At 43.3% G+C, this 25,646-nt stretch overlaps 4 protein-coding genes across 11 annotated transcripts; 1 reads left to right on the forward strand and 3 right to left on the reverse strand.

Moving 5' to 3' along the window:
* Position 1: 1 nt before the first annotated feature.
* Positions 2–12,388, reverse strand: LOC108613212 (uncharacterized). 4 transcript variants are annotated; one of them, XM_089468166.1, is made up of 4 exons: positions 7,675–12,388; positions 5,297–5,504; positions 4,002–4,342; positions 2–2,120 (listed from the first exon to the last, which is right to left on the reverse strand). In XM_089468166.1, the coding sequence occupies exons 2-4, from the start codon at positions 5,331–5,333 to the stop codon at positions 117–119; spliced, it is 2,382 nt and encodes a 793-aa protein (XP_089324292.1). In that variant the 5' UTR covers positions 5,334–5,504; positions 7,675–12,388; the 3' UTR covers positions 2–116. The 4 variants fall into 4 exon arrangements, with proteins under 4 accessions (XP_089324292.1, XP_089324293.1, XP_017862002.1 ...); XM_089468167.1 differs by lacking the exon at positions 7,675–12,388 and adding an exon at positions 5,798–6,628 and having other exon boundaries at positions 2–2,114; XM_018006513.2 differs by lacking the exon at positions 7,675–12,388 and adding an exon at positions 5,798–6,626.
* A 4,345-nt stretch (positions 12,389–16,733) lies between these two features.
* Ciz1 (Ciz1 zinc finger protein) lies at positions 16,734–21,532 on the reverse strand. The gene is made up of 8 exons (XM_018006512.2): positions 21,352–21,532; positions 20,865–21,165; positions 20,750–20,797; positions 19,508–19,938; positions 18,301–18,982; positions 17,919–18,242; positions 17,219–17,862; positions 16,734–17,158 (listed from the first exon to the last, which is right to left on the reverse strand). The coding sequence occupies exons 2-8, from the start codon at positions 21,159–21,161 to the stop codon at positions 16,837–16,839; spliced, it is 2,748 nt and encodes a 915-aa protein (XP_017862001.2). The 5' UTR covers positions 21,162–21,165; positions 21,352–21,532; the 3' UTR covers positions 16,734–16,836.
* Positions 21,533–21,730: 198 nt separating this feature from the next.
* LOC108613222 (putative Golgi apparatus membrane protein-like protein CG5021) lies at positions 21,731–22,986 on the reverse strand. 4 transcript variants are annotated; one of them, XM_018006531.2, is made up of 4 exons: positions 22,828–22,986; positions 22,595–22,677; positions 22,299–22,533; positions 21,731–22,231 (listed from the first exon to the last, which is right to left on the reverse strand). In XM_018006531.2, the coding sequence occupies exons 1-4, from the start codon at positions 22,840–22,842 to the stop codon at positions 21,917–21,919; spliced, it is 648 nt and encodes a 215-aa protein (XP_017862020.1). In that variant the 5' UTR covers positions 22,843–22,986; the 3' UTR covers positions 21,731–21,916. The 4 variants fall into 4 exon arrangements, with proteins under 4 accessions (XP_017862020.1, XP_017862018.1, XP_017862017.1 ...); XM_018006529.2 differs by having other exon boundaries at positions 21,731–22,246; XM_018006528.2 differs by having other exon boundaries at positions 21,731–22,246; positions 22,819–22,978.
* On the forward strand, positions 22,407–25,630 carry Gale (UDP-galactose 4'-epimerase). 2 transcript variants are annotated; one of them, XM_018006520.2, is made up of 5 exons: positions 22,407–22,547; positions 23,029–23,683; positions 23,831–24,126; positions 24,448–24,738; positions 24,804–25,630. In XM_018006520.2, the coding sequence occupies exons 3-5, from the start codon at positions 23,884–23,886 to the stop codon at positions 25,323–25,325; spliced, it is 1,056 nt and encodes a 351-aa protein (XP_017862009.1). In that variant the 5' UTR covers positions 22,407–22,547; positions 23,029–23,683; positions 23,831–23,883; the 3' UTR covers positions 25,326–25,630. The 2 variants fall into 2 exon arrangements, with proteins under 2 accessions (XP_017862009.1, XP_089324297.1); XM_089468171.1 differs by having other exon boundaries at positions 23,029–23,344.
* Positions 25,631–25,646: the final 16 nt, after the last annotated feature.

A 25,646-nucleotide genomic window follows, 5' to 3' on the forward strand; every position in this document is an offset into this window, starting at 1 on the left:
ATTTTATTATTATTTATTTATAATTTAACTTTATTAAGGTGCTGAACATGCAGAAACATTTTTACAATACTTAAAACTAGGCAAAGGGTGAGTGAGATTAACTAAAGGATCGCGTCTTATGTGGACTTCTCCACTGGCTCAGCGGGTGCCGTTGCCTTCGTCTCGCTGCCAGCGACAGCAGTGTCCTGTTCGTCGCGCGGCCTTCGCTGCAAATACGTGACGCTGCCGCCTCCAATGCCCGTCGCCGTCTGCTGTTGCGCCTCGGCGGAAGAGGGCGAGGAGAGGATCTTCACCGACGGCTCTGAAGGCGCTGCGCGCTGATGGGCCAGTTGATGCTGATGCTGATGCTGATGGGCTGTGAGTTGGCGAGTGGCCAGGCGCATCAGATGCGCATAGTCTACTGGCGGATGGTTACGATACTCGGGATGATCCTTGACGTACTGCTCATAGGGCACGGGCACAGGGACGGGCACTGCCTTGACTGGATAGCCAGCTTCGACGAGGGCCTGGAACTCGGCCTGGGTGAGTGGCTTGCCATTGGGTGGGGGCAGGTTCAGCTGCTTCACCTCGTCCAGGGTTCGCAGCTTGTGCACTGCAGCGGCTGTGGGCGTGACACGGGAGGGCGTGGCTATGCCAGTGCCCTGGGAAACATAGATGCTGGACTGTGAGGGCGACGGATGAGCGGGATAGTCAATGGGCTGCACAGTGGGCACAACAGCACGTTGTTGGCCATGGGAGACATGCTTGATGGGATCAGGCGGACTGGGATAGAAGTGGGCGTTAGTGGGTGCTGGACTTGAAGGCGGGGCACGTTCAGCATAGTCGGCATAGAGCAGCGCCTTCTCATAGGACTTGGTAGGTGAGGGTGTGGGCAGCTTGTATTGCTTAGTGCGATAGTGTTTGGGCTTGGGCACTGGAGTGGGCGACGCCTCCTGGTAGTAGTACTGCGAGGGCTGTGGCTGAGCAGGCGCGCCCGTTGGATAAATAACAGGCCCCAATCGTTTGCCCTCGGGCTGCGGGCCAGGGTAAGTGGGCGTCGGTTGCTGGAAGTTGCTGAACTTGAAGAGTGACGGCACGAAAGGCTGATTGTTGGCATCCAGCAGAGAGTTGGGAGTGCTGGCCAAATAGGCCTTGGGCTGGCGCAGTGCCGGGTGCGAAGTGGGTGCCGGTGGATGCTGTGGAGGGGGCAGCCGTGTCACATGTTGCTGATGATTCACCAGCGTGGGCTCATTGCTGCTGTCCACGTAGGCCAACGCCTGTTGACCCGAACCTGGTTTGTTGGCGGCCAGCAGCTTCTCGATTTCGCTCTCTAGCGATGATTTGGCCAGCGGATGATTGGGCAGCGTCTTGTAGCTAATCTGTGGCTGATAGTAGGCAATCTGCGGGGGCAGGGCAGCGATGAGGCGCTGCTGCTGTGGTGGGTGGCGCTGCTGTGGCAGAGGCGCCTGCGACTCCTCCTCCTCCTGTGACTGCGGCAAGGGCAAGTACTTGGGTCCGCCGCGCGAGTAGTTGGGCTGCACCAGCTGCTGCTCGGCCACATAGCGCTCCCGATAGCCACCCAGGCCCAAGATGGGCTCTGCCTGCTGCAGCACCTTGTGTGTGGCTGCGGTGCTGTGTACTGGCAACAGTTTGGGCTGAGGTGGAGGCTGGCGCTGTTGTTGCTGTTGCAGCTGATGTTGCTGTTGCTGCTGATGTTGCTGTTGTTGTTGCTGCTGCTGCTGATGTTGCTGTTGTTGCTGCTGACGTAGTTGCTCATGGTAAGCTCTTGCTTGCAGCTCCTCTTCGAGTATTTTCAAGAACTGCTCTTCGGGTATGATTTGATATTGTTGCTGCTGTTGTTGTTGTTGCGGATGTTGCTGCTGTTGCTGATGCTGATGGTGGGGTGCAGGCAGCGGCAAGGGCAGTTGATATGCTGGCTGTGCGTAGGGCCCGCCCCTCAAGCCCGGCTGCGGTTGTATGGAGACGGCATAACGCTGCTCCGCCTCCTGCTCCTGCTCCTGTTCCTCGGCGACGGGCGTTGCCTTCTTGGGAGACTGTGTCGCTGTCTTACCTTGAGTCCCAGATGCCAGTGCCTTGGGCTGGTGTCGCTGTATATCTTGCAGATAGACGTAGTGCTGCAGCTAGGCGTGGGCGAGAGACAAAGCGTTAGGGCGTGTCTAATAAATTATGACGATTAAGCTAGCTTGCGGCTAGGTGGGCGTGCGAAAGATCAACGGCCAATGCCACAGCCAAATGGCAGCGTTTAAATGTGGAGCTCTCCACATAGAGGCACAAAGCAGCTGCCACATCTATTAAGATCAACTCGGAGTTGTGAGCTGTGAGCTGTGAGAATCGTGTGGCATCTAAAACTTATATAACACTTGTGCGGCGACTGACAGCAACAACAACAACAACAGAAACCTCAACGGTTGCGGGGTCTTGACTTGGGCTGCTGTTGCAATCGATGCGCAAGTCGGTGGCGGCGTTGGCATAAAACAAATTATTTACATTACACTCTGCAACAAACTAACGATAACGTTTTAGGTCAATGTGCAGCACTAGACTACAGGAGCAAGAGATGTAACAAGATCAAACGTGCAGGCGTGAGAATTGCTCAGCAAGAATATGGACTTGAGAGGGGAGTGAGAAAGTAAGAGAGAAGTTTTAAAATGATGAGAAATGAGTGTGGGTTTCCATAGACACACAGATAGCTACTCAGTATGAAGCCCATCGTAGGAGAGAGTAGCAGAGAAGGAAAGAGATATAGAAGGAGAAAAAAATCTACTTGAGCTAAGGCAGCTACTGGTGAATGGAATTGAAACAGAGAGGGAGTATAGATATGATATGATGAAAATGGAATATAAATAGCCTTAAATGAAACGATTTACTGGAAGTGAAGATCAATTCTCTGTTGGGCCGTCAATAGTACAGTCGATTGGATTACTTAACTATATACCAAGCTTCAGCTATGGTGAAAGCCTTACTTTTTTTTATAACACTAACAAGTCTAACAAAAGAAAAAAGTCTAAGTAGTTCATAATTGCTGAGAATCGCATAGAAAGACAATGCATTTATAAGTAGCCGCAGTTGAAACAGAGCAAAACTGAAACTCTTGCTTAAATTTAAGTTGAGCAAATTAGTTAAAATTAGCCGAATGAGATGATCTAAAGCCCAAACCCTGTTGCGCAGTGTCTACCGTCGCAATAGGCTTCACATTATTATAATAAATAAAACCCAGCCATGTCAAGGCGCCATCAGCAGAGACTGAAAGACGGACTGACAGACATGGATGTGGGGGGTGATGTGATTATAACATTATGTCAACTTTCTTCCCACGACTGAAGCCAAAGACAGACAACGAACGCCTGCCATTGTCTGCGACGAGTAGAAGAAGCAGAAAAGAAGGAGAAGAAGAAGAAGTTGCTGCTGTTGCAAATTGTGTTGGATGTGGCATGTTGCTGTTGTTGTAGTAGTTGTTGTTGTTGACGCGTTAGAGCAGCACAATAATAATAATTTTGCAATTATTTAGTTTTTAGTTGTTGCTGCTCGTGACTTACATTTCGGCCGCTACAAATGGCATTTATTATATTCGCTTTTAATTTTTTTCTATTTCCATTTTACAGCAATCATTTTTCTTGCACATTTTGTAATATAAAAACATTGTCTTTTGGGTAATTGCGATTGCTTTAATCGCAATTTGTTCCCAAAATGTTGAAAATTGAAGCACAATATTGGTCAAGGTTTGCGCCAAGCTGGGGGCCAGCGAAAGGCTTAATTTGACAAATTCAATACAAGCTGCAATCGTTGTTGTTGTTATTGTTGTTGCTGTTGTTTCGGTTGCTGTTGTTACAGTTTAACATCCTGCATTTTGCAAAGAATCGTGTAATTCGGTTGAGTCACGCTTAACAAACGCTTCTGTCGCCCCAAGCGAACAAATTTTGACGAAAGAGACAAGCAAATATTGACCCACTACTACGAGTGCGGAGACCTTTCTTTCCCCGCCCTCCCCCTCGTGGACTCACCTCTTGGCTCTGCTCGAGCAGCTGAGCAGCGTGCGGGCGCGAGTTGGCCGCCGCAAAGTTACGCAACTGCGGCTCCTGATGCGACTCGTGCTGCTGATGCTGATGCGGTGCAATGGGGCGTATGATGAACTGGTTCGGTTTGCTGCCGTAGATCGACTCCTGCCCATCCTCGGGATCGTCAGCGGCTGCTTCAGCAGCCGAACTGCGATGATTCGGATAGATGGGCGTCTCCTTGCTGCTCACCTGTCGCTTGTCTTTGGTCGCTTCCGTTTCCAGCTGCGCGGAGCTGCTGTCTTCGCTCTTGGCTTTGGCATCGAGTGCTTGGCCGGCGACGACGAGGCCTGTGTGGGCAGGAGAAGAGTTGGTGAAAAGTGTGTTTGTGAGAGTTTTTCACTTTTAATTCGAAAGGAAACTAAAGGTCAATGAAACTAGATAAACAAATTATATAAATATATATATATATATACTCTACATATATAGAGGGCTCAGGTATATTACTAATCTGCGTTGGGCATTTACTTTTTACCATAATTTTATTTGTTGCTCACGTTGCTTATATTTTTTATAAATTAAAAGCAGGTTTTCTAGTTAATTTACTACGCCATAAAAAATCAATTGTTAAATATTAAAACGTTCTTTTTATGCAGTGATAAAACGTTTATAACATTTTATGGCAAATAAATCAAAGGCAGTTTGAGTAGCGCAGACTAAAGGCATAATTGAGTTGTTTTGTAAACGCTTATAATAAACAATAAAGGACTTATTTTTAAAGCACTTAATAATAGTTATTGTGATGTAGTATATGTGAAATTGCGTACATATCTCAATAAGCACTTTTTTATATAGCTGACTTGACTACTTCTATATGCTGTATGTGCTTAAGTACTTGCCTAACTTGACTTGACTACTTTTATATATTTATGTACAGCTCTGATCTCTTGAATGATATATGACTTCTATAAAAATATTTAAGCACAGTACTAAACGAATTTTATGTTCAAATCTGTTTAAAAAGTTATATAGTTATATATATATAAAAGTTATATATAAATATTTTAATTCCAAATATATTTGCAAAATCTTATTTATTATGCAGTATTGATCTGACATTCACAAAAACTAACTAATATTTTATGCAATGAAAAAATATGCATATAAAAAACATTATAAATGACATCAACCTTCAATTAGCAATTTTCTCAGTTAAAAAAAAAAAGAAAAAAAATAGTGGGGATCTTCCCATATTTTCGCTTTTGCACGATTTCAGTTAATTTCCGTATTTGATTTTGACTTACCCAGCAAAAGTGTTAGAGCCAATATTTGAATTCTCATTTTGTGTCGTTGCTGCAACGGACTAGTAATTGAATATCTTTTGCAGTTGCCTGTTGCTGTTGTAGTTGCTGTTGTTTTTTATTACTTTCACAGTCACTGCGATGTTTTGTTTCGCTTTCCTTGACAAAAAATGCTCGCAAAAACGGATTACTGCATTAAACACATGGCTAACTGCAAAAAGACAAAGACAAGACAAACAAACAGTATTGAAAATCACAGAAAACACACAATGAACACTGAACGTTATACGCTTGCTTATTAAGAGCCAAGAGTTATATAATAGAAGTGAAGATTCGACACATAATGCGTGAAATTGAAAAAACTATAAACTGCAAAATTGTCGATTTTAATCCTTCGATGCGCACGCGTCTTGAATCACAGCAGCCTTCACGCTATTGACTGCCATTAGGCTGGTGTATAGCCAACATAAGTTGTGGCTGATGATGTTATTGGCGACGATTTACCGTTTGTTTTGTAGCCTGCCTTAAGTATCTATTGGCAGCAGCAGCAGCCGGAGCAAAAGTCTTGATCGCGCGCGTTGCACGTTCGACAAACGAATCTTTGCCATTGTGCGGGCAACACTTGTATTTATTAAAAAAAAACCGCCACAGCACAGACAGAGCCGAGACTAAGACCGAAAGCTAGCCACGAACCGTTGCCGACCTTTGCGGCGGCACAAAGAGAAAGGTTCGACAACAGCAGCAGCAGCAGCAGCAGCGGCAGCGGCAGCGGCAGCAGCAGCTTCTCTATAGACTTCTCTATGGGTTTTAAGCAAACGTTGCAGGGGGCTACTTTGGTTAATTCAACGTTGACGGCCGCAACTGCTAGTTAGGCGCTTGTTTAATGGCCACCCGTGCATTTGGCAGCCGCCTGGAAGCGTTTGCGCCCCAAACACCAGCAACAACAACAAATGCTAACGTGACACTAAATTGAACCAGAGCCACGGCCTGGGCCTGGTCCTGGGCATGGGCCTGCGCCTGCGCCTGGGTCTGGGCCTGGCCGAGGCTAAAGGGCATATTTTGTGTTTAGTTGCTGTTTAGTTGGCTCAAATTGTGCGCATTACATTTAACAAGCTAGCAAATTTGGCTAAGCATTTGCATTTGCATTTGCATTGCATATTTAATAACGCCCAATCGGCAAGTTCGCTGCCTAAGTCTTTCGTTTGACATTTGCAATTGCCACCGGGCAATTGATCAACATTTCAGCGCATGCGTGGGCCAGCCTCAGCTTCAGCATCAGCATGAGCAGCCTCAACTCTCAACAATTTGGCTCAATTGCAGTGCGATTTAATTTCCAGCTCTCTTACCCAATGCCTAATTGCCTGTCTTGGTGCGGGCGATTGTTGGTTTGCTGTTGCTGTTGCTGTTGCGATTGTTGTTGTTGTTGTTGCTGTTGTTGTTGTTGCTGTTGCTGTTGGTGTCAAAGTTAACACGGTAGCTGTGAAATTTAGCGCTGAGGAAATCCGCTTAAATGGCCTGACAAATTATAGACTCGATGCCATTTCCTCATCCTTAACAAATTGATTAAGACAATTGCAATCCAAATAAATAAGTTGATAATTAAGCTGAAGATCTTTCTTCTTTTTGTGTGTGTGTTTTTGTTTTTGTTGCTCTGCAGCATTTGCGCAACAGCAACATGGATCAATTGCAGGCAACAGCAGCAGCAGCAACAACAACACGGGATTTACTTATTATAAATTCAGCTCATTGTTGTTGTTGTTGTTGTTGGTTTGCTCACATTGTCATTTAGTTGTCTGCGTGTTGCTTGTGAAATTGTTGCATTGCATGCTGGACGCAGACAGCAGCAACAGCAGCCAAAACAACGATGCGATCAGCAACATCAACAACAACAACAACATGGGCAACATCTTCTTTTCTTTTACTACTATTTATTATTATTGTATTAAAGTTTTTTCTATTTTTCTTCTCTTTATTTTTCCCTTTTTTTTTTTTTTTTGTTTTTGTTGGCTGCACAGCTTTTAATTTCAAACACTTTTTGCAGCAGCCAAGCAGAAGTGCAACAGTTAGCTTCAATCAATGCTCATTATGAAGTTGTTAATGATGTTGCTGCTTCTGCTGCTGCTGTTGTTGCTGTTGCTGTGGCTGCTGCAATTGCTGTTGATGCACTCAACTGCTGTTGCACTTCGCAGTTTGGCATTTGCATTCAGTTTTTATTGCTAGAATGTTGTTGCTGTTGCTGTGGCTGTTGCTGCTCTGGCTGATGCTTTTTGCGGCCGACAGTTTTATGCTCTAAATTTTATGTGTATAAATTGTTTCTAACGCGACAGCCTGTTGGACAGTAGTCAACCTTAGCATTTAGCTTATGCATTTGATATACATACTCCGCAAAACATCGGCCAAGATCTTAATTGGCAGAATCTACGCGAAACTATTTCCAGTTGTTGCTGTTGTTGTTGCTGTTGCTGCTGCTGCTGTCGCTTCTGCTGTTGTTGCTCTTGTTAATGAAATGTGCATTGGACAATGCTATTGCACAATCCTCGTCGTCTTCGTCGTCGTCGTGCATATGTCAACTGTGCGGATCGTAACTTTTTGTTATTGTTTTCAGCTAGAGCCTGGCTATGATACGTTAATCATATAGTTGGCCATAATAATTATGGCTAATTTATGTATTGTTAATGCCAGATCCCATTAACAAGAATTGCTCCTCCCGCACCGCACACTGTTATGTTGTTAACAGCATTCTGTTAATAACATCACCCAGTTCTCCTACTGGTTCGCGGTACTTAGCGCCCGCTACTTCGTCTCGCGAGTACTTGTCACTTGCCACTCCTGGTACTGACGAGACATATGTACATCTTATTACTAATGCTATACGAGCAACACAGCTTTAATCTAAGAAATAAAGACGAGGAAATTACAACCCGGTCTTTTTGCTTATCGGCGACACCACCACTCCAACATTTGGTCCTTCGAGCCGGATCTTCATCCACCTTCACACCAGCATTCCATTGGCCGTCGAGATAAGTACCCCATTATTGTCTAGAGTAGTACATACATATATATATGCATAAATACACTGGCACCTCTCATCCGCCTTCCCTTGTATATACATATATGTATATGTACTAATCTAGCAATATTTCGACTACATGCCTATATGTATATATTCTTATATATATAGATATGTATTAAGCTGTGTTTAAATCCGATTAATATTTATTAACACGAGAAGAACAATATCCTTTGTTGATCGTTTAATAAATTTATTTACATATTCTGGCTTTTCACACATCCGCACATACTCATATTTATAACTAGTCGCCGGCTGCAGAGTGACATATATACATACATATATATGTACATGCTCCTCGCTTAACTATTAAATAAAACTCAATATCCTTTGTTATTTTTAATAGTTTTATTTTGCAATTTAATAATTAATCCTCCAAGCATAATTATTTCTACTTGTTTTATTTATCTATTTGCTAATTGTGTGTCCGCTTTCTTCTGTTTGTACGAACATACGCTCATACATACATACACATCCATGTATGCACATATGACAACATATGGCGTACAAATAGCCAAGCAACACAATTAACATATATGTAAATTCACAATTGCAACTTCCACATACATATACACGACACATTTACAAAATAATAAACTTAAATTGTTAAATTGGTTGTTTTGTTTTGTGTCCAAGCAGCTGAGATCGTCACTAGTATCGATAACATTTTCAATAACTATCACCGGCCGCCACAATTTCTGACGATAGTTGTGTCACGATCAGTATTTATCGTATTTCAAAGAGCCATTGTAAAGCTAAATATAAAGCCACCCTTTTAATTATTAAATTTATCCTAATTACAATAATTAATTACAAAGTCGAATTTCAAATTAAGAATTTGGTTATTTAATTTATCCTAATTAAATAAATTAAACTTTTTTGCCTCTTCTTCTTCTTTGTTTTCGCTTTACTTGCTTAACAAGGCAATAATTCTTTTCCAATTTGCTCTACGTTCAGTTGACAACTTTCTTGCTCTTGTCAACTGAATTACTTTGCTCTTTGAGTGAATTTCTGTCTCCATATCAGAAATTTCCAGCAGCTAACTTCTAGTTAGCATCCATGTCTGATCGTTCGGGTCGAGCGCAACTTAGTGTACCAGCTTCGCGTCTGATCAAGCGCAGTGCCTCTGCATCACCCATTCCGTCCGGGAAACCGCAGACAAGCAGCACTTTCAAGCGTAGTCCGGTCGTCACCCGATCCAGTATAAAGCCCGCCAGTCCGTCTAAAATGTCGTTGTCTGACTTCATCTCGGCTGCGGATAGGCTCATCAAGTTTGAGTCGCGCATTGACGGTCCCGGAGACTCTAATGCCACCCAGGCGGCTCAGCTCCGGGCCTTCGAGATCCGTCGAGATCGGGTCAAGGCATTGTGGGATGATGCTGAGCAGCAATATAAGGTCTGTGCCAGAGCATTGAGCCAAGGGGCGAGCAGTGGCGAAGTTGAAGCCACGGAGGCCAAATTCGACAACTGCTACACTGTCTACGAGCGGTGTACGACCCGTCTGGGTGTACAGATCGACGCACTTTCCGCATCGAGTACACCGCCCGCTCCTATGTCCGCTCCTTTCGCCACGTCTGAAGGCTGTCGCCTTCCACCCGTTGACATGGAAGTGTTCCACGGCGACTACTTGCGCTGGCCAACATTCCGCGATCTTTTTACTGCGATCTACATAAACAATCCGTGTTTAACTCCGGTGGAAAAGCTGTTCCACCTTAATTCAAAAACAGTAGGCGATGCAAACGCACTAGTCGCAGAGTATCCTCTCACAAACGACGGCTTTGCATCGGCTTGGGTCTCTTTGTGTGATCGGTTTGAGAATAAGCGGCTGTTAGTCAACAGCCAGCTTAAAACTCTTCTCAACCTTTCCAAGATCACCAAGGAGTCAGGCTCGGCTCTCAGAGAGTTGCATAGCACTATGCACAGATGTGTCACGGCAATCGAGCATGCTCAGATATCCACTGAAAGTTGGGATTGCATTCTTGTGTTCCTGTGCACTTCAAATTTGCCGGAACAAACTCGATCTCTCTGGGAGCATTCATTGAAACGAAAAACAGAAATCCCAGCCTGGCAGGACGTCAGTCACTTCCTTAGCGAGCGCGCTCGTGCTCTTGAAGCTATGGAAGGTGACCGTTCTGTTCCAAAAGTTCCGAACTCAATTCCGAGATCTGCGAACCCTGCCCTTCCCGAACGACTGAACTCGTTCAGAACGCAAGTGGACACAATCGGCACAAGGTGCGATCTGTGTTCAAGAGAGAATCATCCAATCCGATTCTGCCATCAGTTTCTCCAACTACCCATTCATGAACGAGAAACTTACATAAAATCGAAGAAGCTTTGTCTAAACTGTTTCGCTAAAGGTCACCAGTTACGAGAGTGTACCAGTACTCACAACTGTTTCACGTGCAATGGTCGACATAACACCCTACTCCATAGGGACAATACTCTTCGGACCGCTGCTGCCTCCGCAACAGCTATAGCTCCGACTCGTACTCCAGTTATGTCCAACGTCCAAACGTATCTGGCTGCCAACACACGAGGTGTCCTCCTCGGCACGGCGGTGATTAATATATGCCATTTCGGCGCAACTTATCCCGCCCGTGCTTTAGTCGACTCAGGGTCCGAAGCGACTTTCATTTCTGAGCGACTGTTCCGAAAAATCAAGTTGCCATTCAAGTCCGTGCATACTCAGGTCTCCGGCCTGAACCAAGCAGTGACAGCTGAGGCACACAAGGTATGCAACTTTGATATTGGCTCTCCGTTGAAACCGAGAATGCGAATCAAGGCTTCTGCTCTCGTTGTTCCAAATCTGGCTGGTAACATCCCTTCGTCCCCAGTTCCGCAACTCTTGTTAAACAAACTTCCGAAAATTCAGCTAGCTGACCCCGAGTTCTACAAGAGTGCGGAAATTGATGTCCTGATAGGCGCGGATATCCTTCCGACTATCATTCAGGGAGGTTATCACCCTAATATTTGTGGGCCTCTTATAGGTCTGGAGACTGTTTTCGGTTGGGTACTGACAGGCCCACATTCACAGATGATACCAGGAACGGTCTCCTCCTTCACAACTCAGGTTTCCGTTTCGGAAGAGGCGAAACTTGAGTCTCCGCCAACCGTATCATCTGACGAAGCTCTTCCATTCCGAGCTCCAAACAGCACCACTCCGAAAGTGAGGGTCGGTTTCAAGGCTCTTCGTCCAGCACTGAATGATATTCTTCATTCAGGCCCATCATTCCAACCCGATCCTCGTCCTCCTTGTGCTGTCAAACTAACCTCCATGTTGTGTCCTAACGAGCAAGTAATTCTACCTCCAACTCATTCGATCTTCCAGATAAAGACGCCGTCATCAGAAAGCAGCAAGCCACGCGGTACCAATTCCTTCCAGTGCCGCGTGTGCCCAGGAGCCCACGGTCTCCGGGATTGCCAGCGTTTTCTGGGCCTTTCAGGGGAGAAGCGGATGCGTGCGGTACTTACACATAAGTACTGTACGAACTGCTTGGCTCACGAGCACTCCGGGCAATCCTGCCGAAGCAAGGGACGTTGCAAAACGTGTGGCCAGAATCACCACACGCTCCTGCATCTCCAGGGATCAGCACGTCTCTCCGCCTCGACTCCTAAACAGGCGGTCACAGCTCCGCTGACGACCTTGATCCGCACAGCAAGAGGTCTCCAGCTTGGACACGACGTCTTAATTTGCAATCCTTGCAAGGGGGGGGGAGTATGTTAATGCCAGATCCCATTAACAAGAATTGCTCCTCCCGCACCGCACACTGTTATGTTGTTAACAGCATTCTGTTAATAACATCACCCAGTTCTCCTACTGGTTCGCGGTACTTAGCGCCCGCTACTTCGTCTCGCGAGTACTTGTCACTTGCCACTCCTGGTACTGACGAGACATATGTACATCTTATTACTAATGCTATACGAGCAACACAGCTTTAATCTAAGAAATAAAGACGAGGAAATTACAACCCGGTCTTTTTGCTTATCGGCGACACCACCACTCCAACATGTATAATTAAACTGCGACAAATCGTAATTAAAGTGCCATCCAAGACGGAGCTTATGGCAGCGTCTATTAGGCTAAGTTACCAAGTGTAAGTGATATATGAGTTACGGGCTTAACTGGAGCTTTAACTTAAGGTTAAATATGTCAACATAGAGGTACGATTGTTAAAGTAATTGAATTTAGAAACCTATTTGAAATATTTATAAATTCATTATTGCATATTTAATTAAGCACGATAAGGTATGATAAGCCTATAGCATTGCTGCAGCATGGCATTAATACAGACTTAGATTAGAACTTTCACTTTTATTGTAGAATCAAATTTAGGATTAAACGCACTGCAAACAGGTTTTACTTATCAAAATCTTAGCTGTTTAATCCAAAATTTCATTGCATACTTTCGAGGGCTGCCAAAGTAGAACTATTCTATATTGTCAATAGACGCCCATAAAAATAGTTTGTTAAAAAAATATATTTGTAGAATTTATGAATTTTATTGCTTATGCTTTACAACTTACTTTATAGCTTGCCAATAGTTTTGTATATGCCCAAAAACCTTTAACGAATCCCATAAATCATAAATGTCAAAAAAAGCGCTTTTGCATTAATTAAAATGTCTGGAGCCGTAAAAAAGAGCATTCTAATTTAAGCAATTGCCACACAACATTTAAATACAATTAATATAGCTTGACGTAAAGTCGTTTTATTTGAAAACCAGTCGGGCGTAAAACTGCTATAAACATAAACCAATTCGTGATTCATGAATTGCAAGCCCAATCGGGCGAACCCCCCACAAAGAGACGAGTCTTAAATCTGTATTTGCTCAGCGGCGGCGCTATCTCAATTGGAGTCCAAGTATATCTGTAGTTAAATCCGGGTTCCAGTGAAGCGTGGACCACACAAACACACACACGCACACACACACACACGAGGCACACTCTCGCTCGCTATGCTTATAATTTGCTAATGAGCGTAGCGTCCAGTCAACTGTAGACAATTGCGATTGGCATTACATGTTGTGTGGGTCGCCGGGGCCATAAAAGATCATTTTTGGTCTGAGTTTTTTTTTTGGTTCGCATTGTTATATGATTTGCGTTTTCCTGGTTTTTCATTTTGGCCAAGTGTTTCCATTAAACGCAGCCGGGTCCGGTGTGATATGATGAATTAATGTGCTTAAGCCTTAAGTACCGCACGCTTGGCAAGTTGATTTTCACTCTGCACTCATAATGTGGAAGCCCATTAAAATCAGAAACAGACAGCATTTAATGCACCCAATCCGCATCATTCGATAATGAGCTAATGTGGGCAGACAGCTGATAGACATGCTTGCATGGCTTGCATTTCCAGCGCCAGCTTGATCTCCGTATGTTGCCAGCGACCTTGCATAAATTTATGATTATGATTTTTGGCGTCTATGCAATCAGCTCATAAAATGTCAGAGGGCATAGAAAGAAAATAAAGGCACAGGTGAAGCTATTAACATGCTACGTGTGTGCCTAAAAATAAAAGAGTTAAGTATTGCTTCACTTAAGTCTGATTGCACAAGATCTGTGACTCTAACTTCAATAGAAAGAAATCAGAAAAGCGTTGCAATAACTCGACTGAAAGCAAATGCAGCCCAAATAGCGAGTTTAGCACAAAAAAAAAACCTTTAAACAATAAATATAAAAAAAATAAATACATATGTATGTATGTATGTGTCGACTAATATAATCATAGAAAATAAACAACAGAGAGAAAAAGAAAAAGATTTTCACACTACAAAGACTCAGCTGCTGACAGCAGCAACTAGCGAGGCATGTAAACTCGTCTTTGGCTTAGCATTAGCAATAGGTAAACCCCCATAAGCCTCACCTGGCGGGTGCCTTTGACGGCAGCGACGCTGACGCCGACGACTTCATTTACATTTTGGGCGTGAGAAGAGTGAATGAAGCATGCAAAAATATGACAAACAAAATAGCATAGATATATGTACACACATGCATACATGCATACATGCATATACGTGTGTATGGGCAAGATGTGCTGGCTGCATCTTTCCCAGATGCAGCTGCACCTGGCTGGCTTTAATTAGATCTTGCAGTAGTACTATTTATTCGCACCGGCAACGCCCTTGCGGTATCTATGCAAAAATCTACACCTACATCCACATCCCATGCTCTCTTTAAATTGCGTGCCAAAAAAATAATTGCTATCTGCCTGTCTGATGTAATATTTTTATGCAAGTCCAAATCAAACTGATGCGGAAAGAGCGGAAAAATCAACCGTGTGCCACTGCATTTGGTGCAAATGAATGTACGAAGTATCATTGAGGATTTCCCAAAGCTCGGGTCAGCTGGCCCTGGTTTTAACTGTGACTGTGCCTGTGGTTGTGGTTGTGTCGGTGTCTGTGGTCGCACAGCAATTAAGTTCTTAGGCATTAACGTGCCTTAAATGCTGATTGATCAATCACAAGGCTGCCAAAGAGTCGTGTGAAATGTTCACACATTACAGTTGGGCATTAGGCATTGCAATAAGAATGGACATGTACAAATTAATTGCATGCATACATGTGGAATTCAAGTACATGCACAGTTGTGTAAGTAAGTCTAGGCTCAGCTTGAAACTATTGTGAATAGGCAAGGATAGGCTAAGATGACGTTACTAATTGTTATCAATACTTATGCTGCCGTTTAACAGCAGTGTTTGACCTGCGGCTGAATTGCATTCATTTGAATACAGAAAAAAATGTAGACAATGAGAAAAAAGTTAAGACCTCGCGTTACAAAACCGTTGAGATCGTACAATCAAATCATTACCAGCATTTTGGACAACAGATATCATTTTGAATACACACGTAAATGTATGCAAATCCCAGCTTTTGAGTGTCAAGGCCTTTTACAAGAGAAGAAAAGACTAGAAATCAACAAGAAACAAAAATAGAAATAAACAATAAACAAAACAACACACGTATACTTAACGATGTGAAAATGTGCAAAACAAAGCATTTGTTTAAATACCAGCAATTAGGCACGCACCCGCACAAAAAGGCAAATAATAATGTCTTAAGACATGCAAGCACTGTAAAATGACATTTCAATGAAGTCGCCAAATGGTTTAATCCAACAACAATTTAGCTACACACATGAGAAATGCCAATGCCCAGCGGTAAATGCGTAACTTAACAGCATATTTACACCATTAGTGCGTTGGCGCTGGCATTAACAAAAAACTTTTTTGCAGTCTAGCAAACTTGATTCAACTAACATGAGACGCTACCTTGGCATTTAAAATGTGGCAAAGTGCAAAATAAGCAAAGATTTTTAAAAACTAGCTGCTCGCAACAGGAAGATCGTTAAAAACAAAAAAGCCGTGGCAATTTCTTAATAGAAGCACCAAAAAGTAAGAAACCAACAAATAAACAAGTTGGAGCCACAGATTAAATGTTAATAGCTCCAAAGCCGAAGCTGAAGCCGGCAACAAACGAATCGAAAAACCGGATTTGTGGCACAGAACAATGCGCGCATAAATCTCGCGACAGCTTGAAATGCAATTCACCAAAGCGCCGAATGAAAGATTGTCAGGGATTAACGACACAGCTTCGGCAGTCTACCAAGTGGACAGCATATCAAGCATCGAAAAAATGCAGCGCGCTGCAATAATCAAATCAAAAAAATAAAAAAAAACAACAAAACTTGACATTGTCTGATTTAATAAAAAGGAAGCTGCATAAACCGCACAGCAGTAGCAGCAGCAGCCGTAGCCACAGCCTCAGCCGCTGAGTGAGAGAGGCGCCCCCCTGTAATATTAACGCATATTAAGTGGCACATTGTGTAATGTGGCACATGCAAAAGACATGTTGTTGCCACATCTGGCAGCCACAGTCCACAATCCTACGTGACATGCAGTGAAAGTTAATTTGAGCGAAAATTATGAAATGAAATGTATTTTCCTTTCAGTTGCCATTGCCACCGTCTTGCCATTGTCTCGTTGCGGAAATAAAAGCCAGCAGCTCGGAGTCTCTGCTTGTCTCGTCCACAAGGTTAATAAATACATCTGATAAATAGGCGGCACCGAAATCGAAAAATCCACTTAATCAAATTAAACAACTACCATTTCACTAACACACTCTCTGTAATAGCTGCCCTGCAAATTGGCAGCTGGAGCACATTTTCGGCTGGCTCATTGTTTGGTCGCTTTACAGTTTAGAAAGGTTGCTACCGTCGCTGCCACATGACGCGAAAGGTACATAAAAAGTGTGCTCCACATGCTGCACAGGTGGTTTGTTCGGTTTGTTTAGTTAAATTTTCCAAAACTAAAAGGTTATTAAACGTGCACCTCGCGCACTGTTTGCCGCACATTGTTGTCTGCAGTTGCATGTAAAAGTTGAATTTCAAATGTTTTTTATTTTATTTATTATACAGCAACTAAATCACTGCAGTTATCCGTGTGTGTCTGTTTGTGTGTATCAATGGTGGACAGATCGTGCTCACTTGGAGTCAGCTGCTGAGTTGGTGGCCGCCTTGATAGCTGCGGCTGAAGTGCGTTTCAAGCTGACCAACACCTGACGTTTCTTCGAGGCCGGGCCGGGTCGGTTGGCCTTAGTCACGGCCGCTTTAGGCGTTGCTTTGTTAGCCGTTGTCGACTCAGACTTAACGGCAGTTGCCGATTTGGTTGGTGTTGTTGCAGCAGTAGCAGCAGCAGCAGGCTTTTTGTCTGCTGTCTTGGCAGCTGGTTTTGTTTCCTTTGCAGAGTCGTCTGCGGTGGGACCATTTGATTCATCTTTGACATCCTTCAGCTTGTTCTTTTCACTGTAGTTGTTTAATATAATTATTGGTACAAATAATTAATCAAAACTAATTTTTCGTCACCTTTCAATGTCAATATTCAGTACAGATTCATCTTCCTCCTCCTCTTCTTCTTGGCCCATTGGCTTAACTTCCGCCAACAGATCGCCCAAATCCTTGTCAACCTCTTCCCATAGTTTATCATCATGCGATTCATCACCGTCTTCGCCATCGAATTCTTCATCTTCATCCTTGACATCCCTCTCAATATCTTCTTCAGCTTCTGCTTCGTCAGTATCCTTGGGTACCTTATTACCCTCCTCATCGACCTCTGGATCATCATCTTCGCCTTCATCCGATTTCGACTTCTTTTCTGTCTCTTCTTTATGGCGCAGATAGTTCTTAACATGCAAATGCTGCAAGCAATGCTTCTTTGAGTATGTCTCTAGAGTATCATCGCCTTGCTTCGGCGAATAATGATTGCACAATTCGCAGTAATAGGCTTCAACAGCCTTGATGTAGTCCAGGCCAATCAGGCCACGTTTGCGAGTCTCTTCGTCAGCGCTCTTCTGCGCGGTTTCAGCCTCAAGCAGCATTGCATCAACATCAGCATCCATGGCGTCGTCATCGATCTCGCCTACCGAATCAACGGTAAGGAATTTATTCAAATCAATTTCACGCTCATCAACGCTGTCCTCCGAACCAGACTCATCATTGCGGGCTTTGTTCTGCAGGAATAAATTATCATTAGTTTAATTACGATATACTGCCTTTTACCACCTACTCGTATGTGCTCCAACGAGCAGCGATGGTTTTCATAAAGCATGGCGTTCTTAAATGCCAGGTGACAGGAGCCACAGTATGGCATCAGGAACTTCTTGATCGTCTTGTGATGCTCTGAGGCTTGATGCAGATTCTTCGGCTGGCGATAAGCTAAACGGCACAGACGACAATAACGCGACTCGTACTCTTCCTTGCTGTTCTCCTCGATTTCACGCTGTGTGGTGCGTTGACGGGCGCGCATGCGCTGCAAATCTGCGCGCTGACGTAATGCAACGGTACGCATCGAATTCTTGTGTGTGCGCGAGTTCAAGTGATAAAGATATTCCTGTGGAATATATCTAAATAAGTATCTGTAGTGATTATACCAATCCGTCTCTACCCACCTTGAAGGTAACGCACTTGATGCGGCAGTGCACGCAGGTAAGTTTAATAAACGTGCGCTTGCGCACATTGTGTTCATCGTCGCGATGACGAGAGGTTGTACGACGCTCTTTGCGATCGTCATCGCTTTCGTCTTTGTCCTTGCGCGATGAGCGATCCTTCTTGCTGGACGACGACTTCTTTGACTTGGAGTCCTTGTCATCGCCATCTTTCTCTTTTTTCTTACCTGTTGACTTTTCAGCAGTGCTCGTGGATTTACCCTTTTCTTTGGGCTTATCGGCATTGTCACCGGACTCTTCGGTCTTGCCCTTACCCGCCTCCTCATGAGCATCATCATCATCATCGGTGCCAACTTTGGTTTTTTTCTTCTCCGCGTCATTGTTATCATCTTGCTCCTGGTTATCGCCATCGTCTTTATCCTTGTCATCTTGTGACTTGCCCTCGGCATCATCAGTTGCCGTTTTGCTGCTACGTTTCTTACTTGGCGACTTTTTAGTCGATTCGCTCTTCTTCTCTTCTCCATCAGCGCCATCTTTATTGTCGTCTTCGTCTTCTTCGCCACCATCTTCATTGCTCTTGATCTTCTTTTTATCAGAATCGTCCCCCTTGTCAGCGTTATCAGAGTCATCATTGTCGCTAGAGTTATCGCTGCTGTTCACTGCCTGGCGTTGGCGCCGCAACGAGCTATACATGGGAATTCGAATTGAATTTTTGTTTGTTGTTTTTTTTTTTTTTTTGTTTTGTGGTGAAGGGGTAAGGCATAAATGCAAATTGATGTGGTAAGTACTCGTATACAATTAAGATGTAAGCTAACAAAATAGTTTGTTACATAGTGTCGGGTGTCGCTGGTTATTTTAATTTGATTCTCTACATGTTTATACACTTTACAATATCTCAAATCTCTCTTTCTAGTATCTCAATAGAATAATGGTGTTTTAAATAACCCTTTTAATTTCTGAATTTAGCCAATAACAGTTTTTAACACACACTCAAATGTGGCATATTATTTATATTGATATAGAGTGTTCATATTACACATATAGCCAAATGTATCAGATGCTCTTTTCGCACTTCATTGGCACATGGCATACTGTAAACTATCATCAGCTTTGACTTTATAGGATTTATTTAAATATAATATTTAAATACCACTTGAATCTTTTTTTTTTAATTTTTTTGTTTTGTTTGTTTAACTTTTTGTCTAATTACCTTTTCAACTGTTGTATCTTGAGCAGACGAGCGCGATCTTTCTGCTGTGCGTAGAGCAGCTGGCGGCGCATGGTGCGCAAATCATTGGATTCGTTGAGGCGCGGACGCACAATCCTCATGGTGCCAACGCCGCGCATGTTGTTACGAATCATGCCGCCGCGTATGGACATTGAGCCCCGCGGCCGTGATATATAACTTGTGCCGGCAACACTGCGCAACAGCGGCCGCTTTGGCGGACCCATCGATGAATCACGCTGATGCCGCTGGCTGCCAGAATCATCTCGTGGCCTATACGAGCTTGAGCTACCGCCACCACCAGCGCCGACGGTGCTGTTCCGTTGATGGTAACTGGACGAAGATGAGCCCATATTCTGCGATGAAGACGATGGGCGATCGTTGTGATCATTTGACGACGAAGTGCGACGGTAATCCTATGACGATTGATGAGTAGGAAGGAGTGTAGAGGAGCATTGTTTTTTTTTTTTTTTTTTTTTTTGATTTGATATTCGAATACATATAGATATACATAGAAATTTCTTGATTTGTGGATGATAAAGAATTGCTATATATGTATTTTTATATAGTTATATATATAAATTGGGTTATCTCAAATGCAATAATCATTATCCTGGCAGCAAGTGTGTGTAGTAGTAGTAGTAGCATGTTGAACAAACCTTATATTTTTAGCTATTTTAGATGGATTGATTATACAAATATACATATCGAATGTATATATATTTATAGGTATATAGATATATATCTGTTGTTTAGAACGGAGAAATTGTCTGATTGTTCAGGCATTAAAATATATATAAATACATGAGATATAGACACACGGTCTCATTCACAGTTCAAGTTCAATCTCAGCCGTGGCTGTACAATATATGCATTAATACATATATCTTGATCGCTCTGGCAAAATCTTTGCTATAATGCGTAGCTGCTGCTTCTGCTGCTGCTATTTATAATGTATAATATATATGCAATACAAATTGAGTTCTTTCGTTCTCAAAGTCTTTTAATCTGACTACTTTGAGAGCACTACCATTTACGTGTATGCATTTCCATCCGGCGTTAAACCTTCATAAATAGTGCTATAAATATTTGGAAACTCATTAAAATTACACAGACATAGACAACTGTACATATATACACAATTATCTTTAAGAAACCTAAAATTTTTGGGATTTACTTTTTTTTTTAGGGCATATTAATGTTTGGTTAGGTCTTATTTGAACTTACGTCTTGACGTGGACGTTTCCGGTCATCAGTACGATCGCGTGAAGAATCCTGTTTACCCAGATATAGAATTTTATGTTAGAGCTGAGATTTAAATATCGTATTAATCACAACTTACATAGCTACGCTTGTGGGAAGAGCCTGAGTCGTAGCGTCCACCAGTGCTCGAGTTATGATGGTTGTTAAACTTATCGCGGTTGCGATTATCGTAATGGTCATTGTTGGAGTTGTTATTGTTTCCACCACTATAGCGATTGTTGTGATGATAGTTGTTCTCATATCGTCCGTTGTTGGGACGATAGTTTCCTTGCGTACGCGTGTTCACGTAATTGCTGGAATTGCGGTTGTTGTAATAGCCACCACCGCCGCGCATAGTTCCGCCTCCACGTGGAATATAGTTGCCGCGTCCACGCATTTTACTACAAAAATAAACACAAGCACGCACAAATTGAACCAAAAGATGCACACAGTCTTTAGCTTTCTTTTGCCTACTGAAGCACCCTGTTTCCACCTTGCATCTGGGACCGGCTTTGACAGCGGCAAAAAAATCAGTATTTCTACCCACATATTTCGCGAAAAATGCTTTGAAATAACGCTACGCTTACCTTTTATTTTAATGTATTGAAAAGAACAAACTTAATGTTCTTGGTCGTGATTGCTTTTTCACTAAGATTGCACTTATTTTAAGAATTATATTTTCTAACTGTTAGCAAGCCGTACACAAAAGAAAATTTTCCGACAATGGCTAATATTCTAGTGATGTGCAATGAATTAATCGAGTTATACCCTAAGCACTGACAGCAATATCAAGCAAGTTGGCATCCTCGAAAAATCAATGTGACCTAATACGTAATAAACCTAAAATACCAGACTATTTGTGGCTTCCATATAATTTTAAATAACACTTTGTATGTTGAATATCTTTTCCTTTTATTTTCGATTTACCATGTCTCAACGATCCACTTGGTATTATATAAAGTGACATTTTCAGTACATACATATGTTCTTTACTCAATAAAAAGCAGCGTAATTGTAAGAAAAGTTATTGCTAAATTAAGTTTTACATATGTTACACAGAGACAACGACCGAATATGTCAGCATAAAACTAAATACTCTTTGGAATGCGCCGCAGCAAATGTTGGCAAGGTGCCTGGCTTGCATTCAAGATCTCACACAACGCCCGTGGGGCGCACATTAGTCGGCGGAGCTGCTGTATTTGGCTTCGTCATAATGTCGAAGGCGTTTTTGAACAGCTGTGTCTTCATAAAGTCCGTTGCTGCGCTATTTAAATCCTTACTTGCGCCATAGTTGCACTTGATATAGCCATAGAGATTTGCAGCATTCAGTGCTATGGCAATCATGACTAGTAGCAACCACTTAAACTTCAGTCCGAATAGGGCCATCAAAAAGAATAGACCCCAAAAGAAGGGACAGAGTATTAAGCCCAACCAGAAAATGCGCTGCTCATGTTTGTTGATTCGGCTCTGATAGGAAGGAGACTGTGTTACACTTATCATATCGATTGCAATCACGTACTGTTGATCCACTCACGTTTCTCGACTCAAACACCCAATGCGATTTGCCATCGTCATCAACGTAGTTCCACCAACGTAGCCCAACTAGAAGTCTCCCGGAGATATTCTTAACAGTCCAGAAGTCAGCAGATAGAAAGAGCACAACGAATACAAAGCTGGTGATGAAGGAGTCACTAAACCAGCCGCAGAACATGTAAATGACGATCGATGCGCCACGGAAGAACAGATGGAAGAAGGTGACGTACGGATGCCTAGAAAATGACAGGTGAGTGCAACACATACATACATGTCTTCAATCGGTTTATTGCTTACGTGTATTTCTGGGACGCTCTGCTGGGATCGCGCATTTCATCTTCCTCACCAAACGGTATCGTATCATCGTCCAATAGCGGCACCTATGCATACAAAATCTATTTAGTGTTTGTTTGCTGTTTAGTCACAGATAAAATTTGTTGCTGTTGTTTTAACGCTGGCTGGTATTAGTTGCATTTGATGTGCAAACTGCTGCTCTTTAGTTGTTAGTGTGGCATACATACATTTCTTACCGTTGCAGATGCCATTGTTTGTTATGGCTTGACTAACTTTTTACTAATTTAAATGAAAAATAGCTTGATAATAATTTAATGCATATTTTCTTTGCTTGCTGCCTGCGTAAAATGTGTATCGCCTTGGCTGCCTATCGATAAGTTATCGATTGCTTGCAGTGCAAGTCTGGCAACGCCAACGTCATAATTGTTTACTTTCAGCTGATAAAAGTGTCCGGAGAGCGGTCTTCTGAGCGCGAGCTTCCTCTCCTTGTTTTCATTCTGCAGTTGACTTAATTGTTGCATAAATATGCGTGATTGTGAGGAATGTAAAGCGGGAAAAATATAAAACCAATGGCGGCCAGTAGATGAAGTTAACATAGCGTTCAGCACACACGTTGACATTGATAAAAACACTAGCTGATAAGCCAAACAAATGGGAGCGGAAATATAAGTTAAAAGCGCACATCAGAACAGAAATTAGTTGCTAGCAAACCGCCCAGCAAATCAGACGTTCGGGAATCGCCAAGTGCCTAAGGTAAAAGGAAGCCTGCAAATGAATGAATGAACGTGCGAACACGACGCGACAAGTGCACGAAACGAGTTACGATAACACAACATAAAATTGAAGAAGCGCTCGGTCAAGCAAGCGAGAGAGAGAGAGAGAGAGAGAGGTCAGCGATCTTTAAACAGTTCCAAGCTCCATCATCATTAGTAGCAACAAAATCAGCATCAGCGCATGTCTGGTGCGTGTGTGTTTTAAACAAAACAATAATACATTCGGTTTCAAGGGTAGCGCAGAAGCGACGTGTGTGTATTAGCCAGGTAGCCAAGTGATTCAGTCAGCTAGTCAGCCAAGTAATTAAGGTGTACTGAGGTGAGTGCCAAACAAACACACACACACGTTGGCAAGCACCGTTAACCAAAACTCTTTACATTTCTCTGTATGTATTTGAGTGCGTAGAGAATTTTGGTGACGTCAATAAGAATTTCGCTTAATCTTAACCCAATTTTCACTTTCCAGAGATCCAGAGCAACAGTCGTAAGTAGAAGCTTGCAACGTACGGTTCGATAAATATGGCACCACCCACTGTCTTAGTCACTGGCGGTGCGGGCTACATTGGGTCGCACACAGTGCTGGAAATGTTGAATGCTGGCTACAATGTCATCTGCGTGGATAATCTTTGCAATGCGTATAGTAGCGGAGCGTCCAAGCTGCCAGAGGCCTTGAATCGTGTTCAGGAGATAACCGGCAAGAAGATTCACTTCTACCGCGTGAACATCACAGATCGCGAGCAAGTGAGATCAGTGTTCCAAGAGGTGAGCTCAACCAGAACCCAGTGGCACGTCAGCAAATTGACAAAATGTGCTTGAGTGGTGGATATATGTGGCACATTTCTGTACGCAAACACTCCATCTTTCTTATCATAATTGCTGACGCTATCAGTGTTCAACGCTGTTTACGCAGCTGCCGCATACTTCTGACGCGCTCTCGCCAACGAGCGCATTATCGTGACCTCGGTCACATAACTCGCTGCGCTGGCAACGACAACGTCAATATTGACGTTGCAATAGATGCATCTATTATCTAAATACAACTGTTGTTGTTTGCTAATCATTAGCTACTTGTTATATTTGTAGCACAAGATCGACATGGTTGCCCACTTTGCGGCACTGAAGGCTGTAGGTGAATCCTGCCGTATTCCTCTCCAATACTACCACAACAACATGACGGGCACCAATGTCCTGCTGGAGGCCATGGCCGACAACAATGTGTTCAAATTCGTGTATAGTTCGAGCGCTACGGTCTACGGCGAGCCTAAGTTCTTGCCGGTCACTGAGGAGCACCCAACGGGGAATTGCACATCCCCCTATGGAAAAACCAAATATTTCACAGAGGAAATACTTAAGGATCTGTGCAAGTCAGACAAGGTATGACTAATCCTTACTTTACAAACTCCACTCTGACATTAATCAATTTAATATTTAATTGATAGCGTTGGGCCGTTGTTTCGTTGCGCTACTTTAATCCCGTGGGCGCACACATCAGCGGTCGCATTGGTGAAGATCCCAATGGTGAGCCCAATAATCTGATGCCGTACATTGCCCAGGTGGCCGTGGGTCGTCGTCCAAAGCTCAGCGTTTATGGCAGCGATTTTCCCACCAAGGACGGCACTGGTGTGCGTGATTACATACACATTGTTGATCTGGCTGAAGGTCATGTGAAGGCCTTAGACAAGCTGCGCAACATCGCTGAAACGGGATTCTTTGCGTACAATCTGGGCACTGGCGTTGGCTGCTCTGTGCTGGAGCTGGTGCATGCTTTCGAACGTGCCTCTGGCCAGAAGGTGACCTATGAGCTAGTGGATCGACGTTCAGGCGACGTGGCCACATGCTATGCAGATGCCAAATTAGCTGAACAAGCTCTGGGCTGGAAGGCGACGCGTGGCATTGACAAAATGTGCGAGGACACTTGGCGCTGGCAGAGTCAGAATCCCAATGGCTATGCCCAGAAGTAGTTTTTGTTAGCGTGTTACATATCGATGTGTTCTTGCCCCCGCTGCGTGGCAAGTCTCTCCATCAGCGTGCCACGTTCTTTCTGCTGTTCTGTTATGTTATCTACATGTTCCTCGACCGCTCCTCTAACTTCAAATATTTGTAATTATTCTAATTAGCAAAATGCTTGCGTACGATTAGTTGTTTATGATTTGTTTTCTCAAATTTTAAGTGCAAAATGTTACAAAATTAAATGAACTAATATGTGTCTGGGTGCACGTAAACTCAGAGTAACTTGTATTAAAATCAACAATGTGTACCTACCTAATGACATTTTATGATTC

This window comes from Drosophila arizonae, chromosome 4 (genome assembly GCF_054131065.1).
Source record: "Drosophila arizonae isolate 15081-1271.41 chromosome 4, UAZ_ARI_1.0, whole genome shotgun sequence".
NCBI lineage: Eukaryota > Metazoa > Arthropoda > Insecta > Diptera > Drosophilidae > Drosophila > Drosophila arizonae.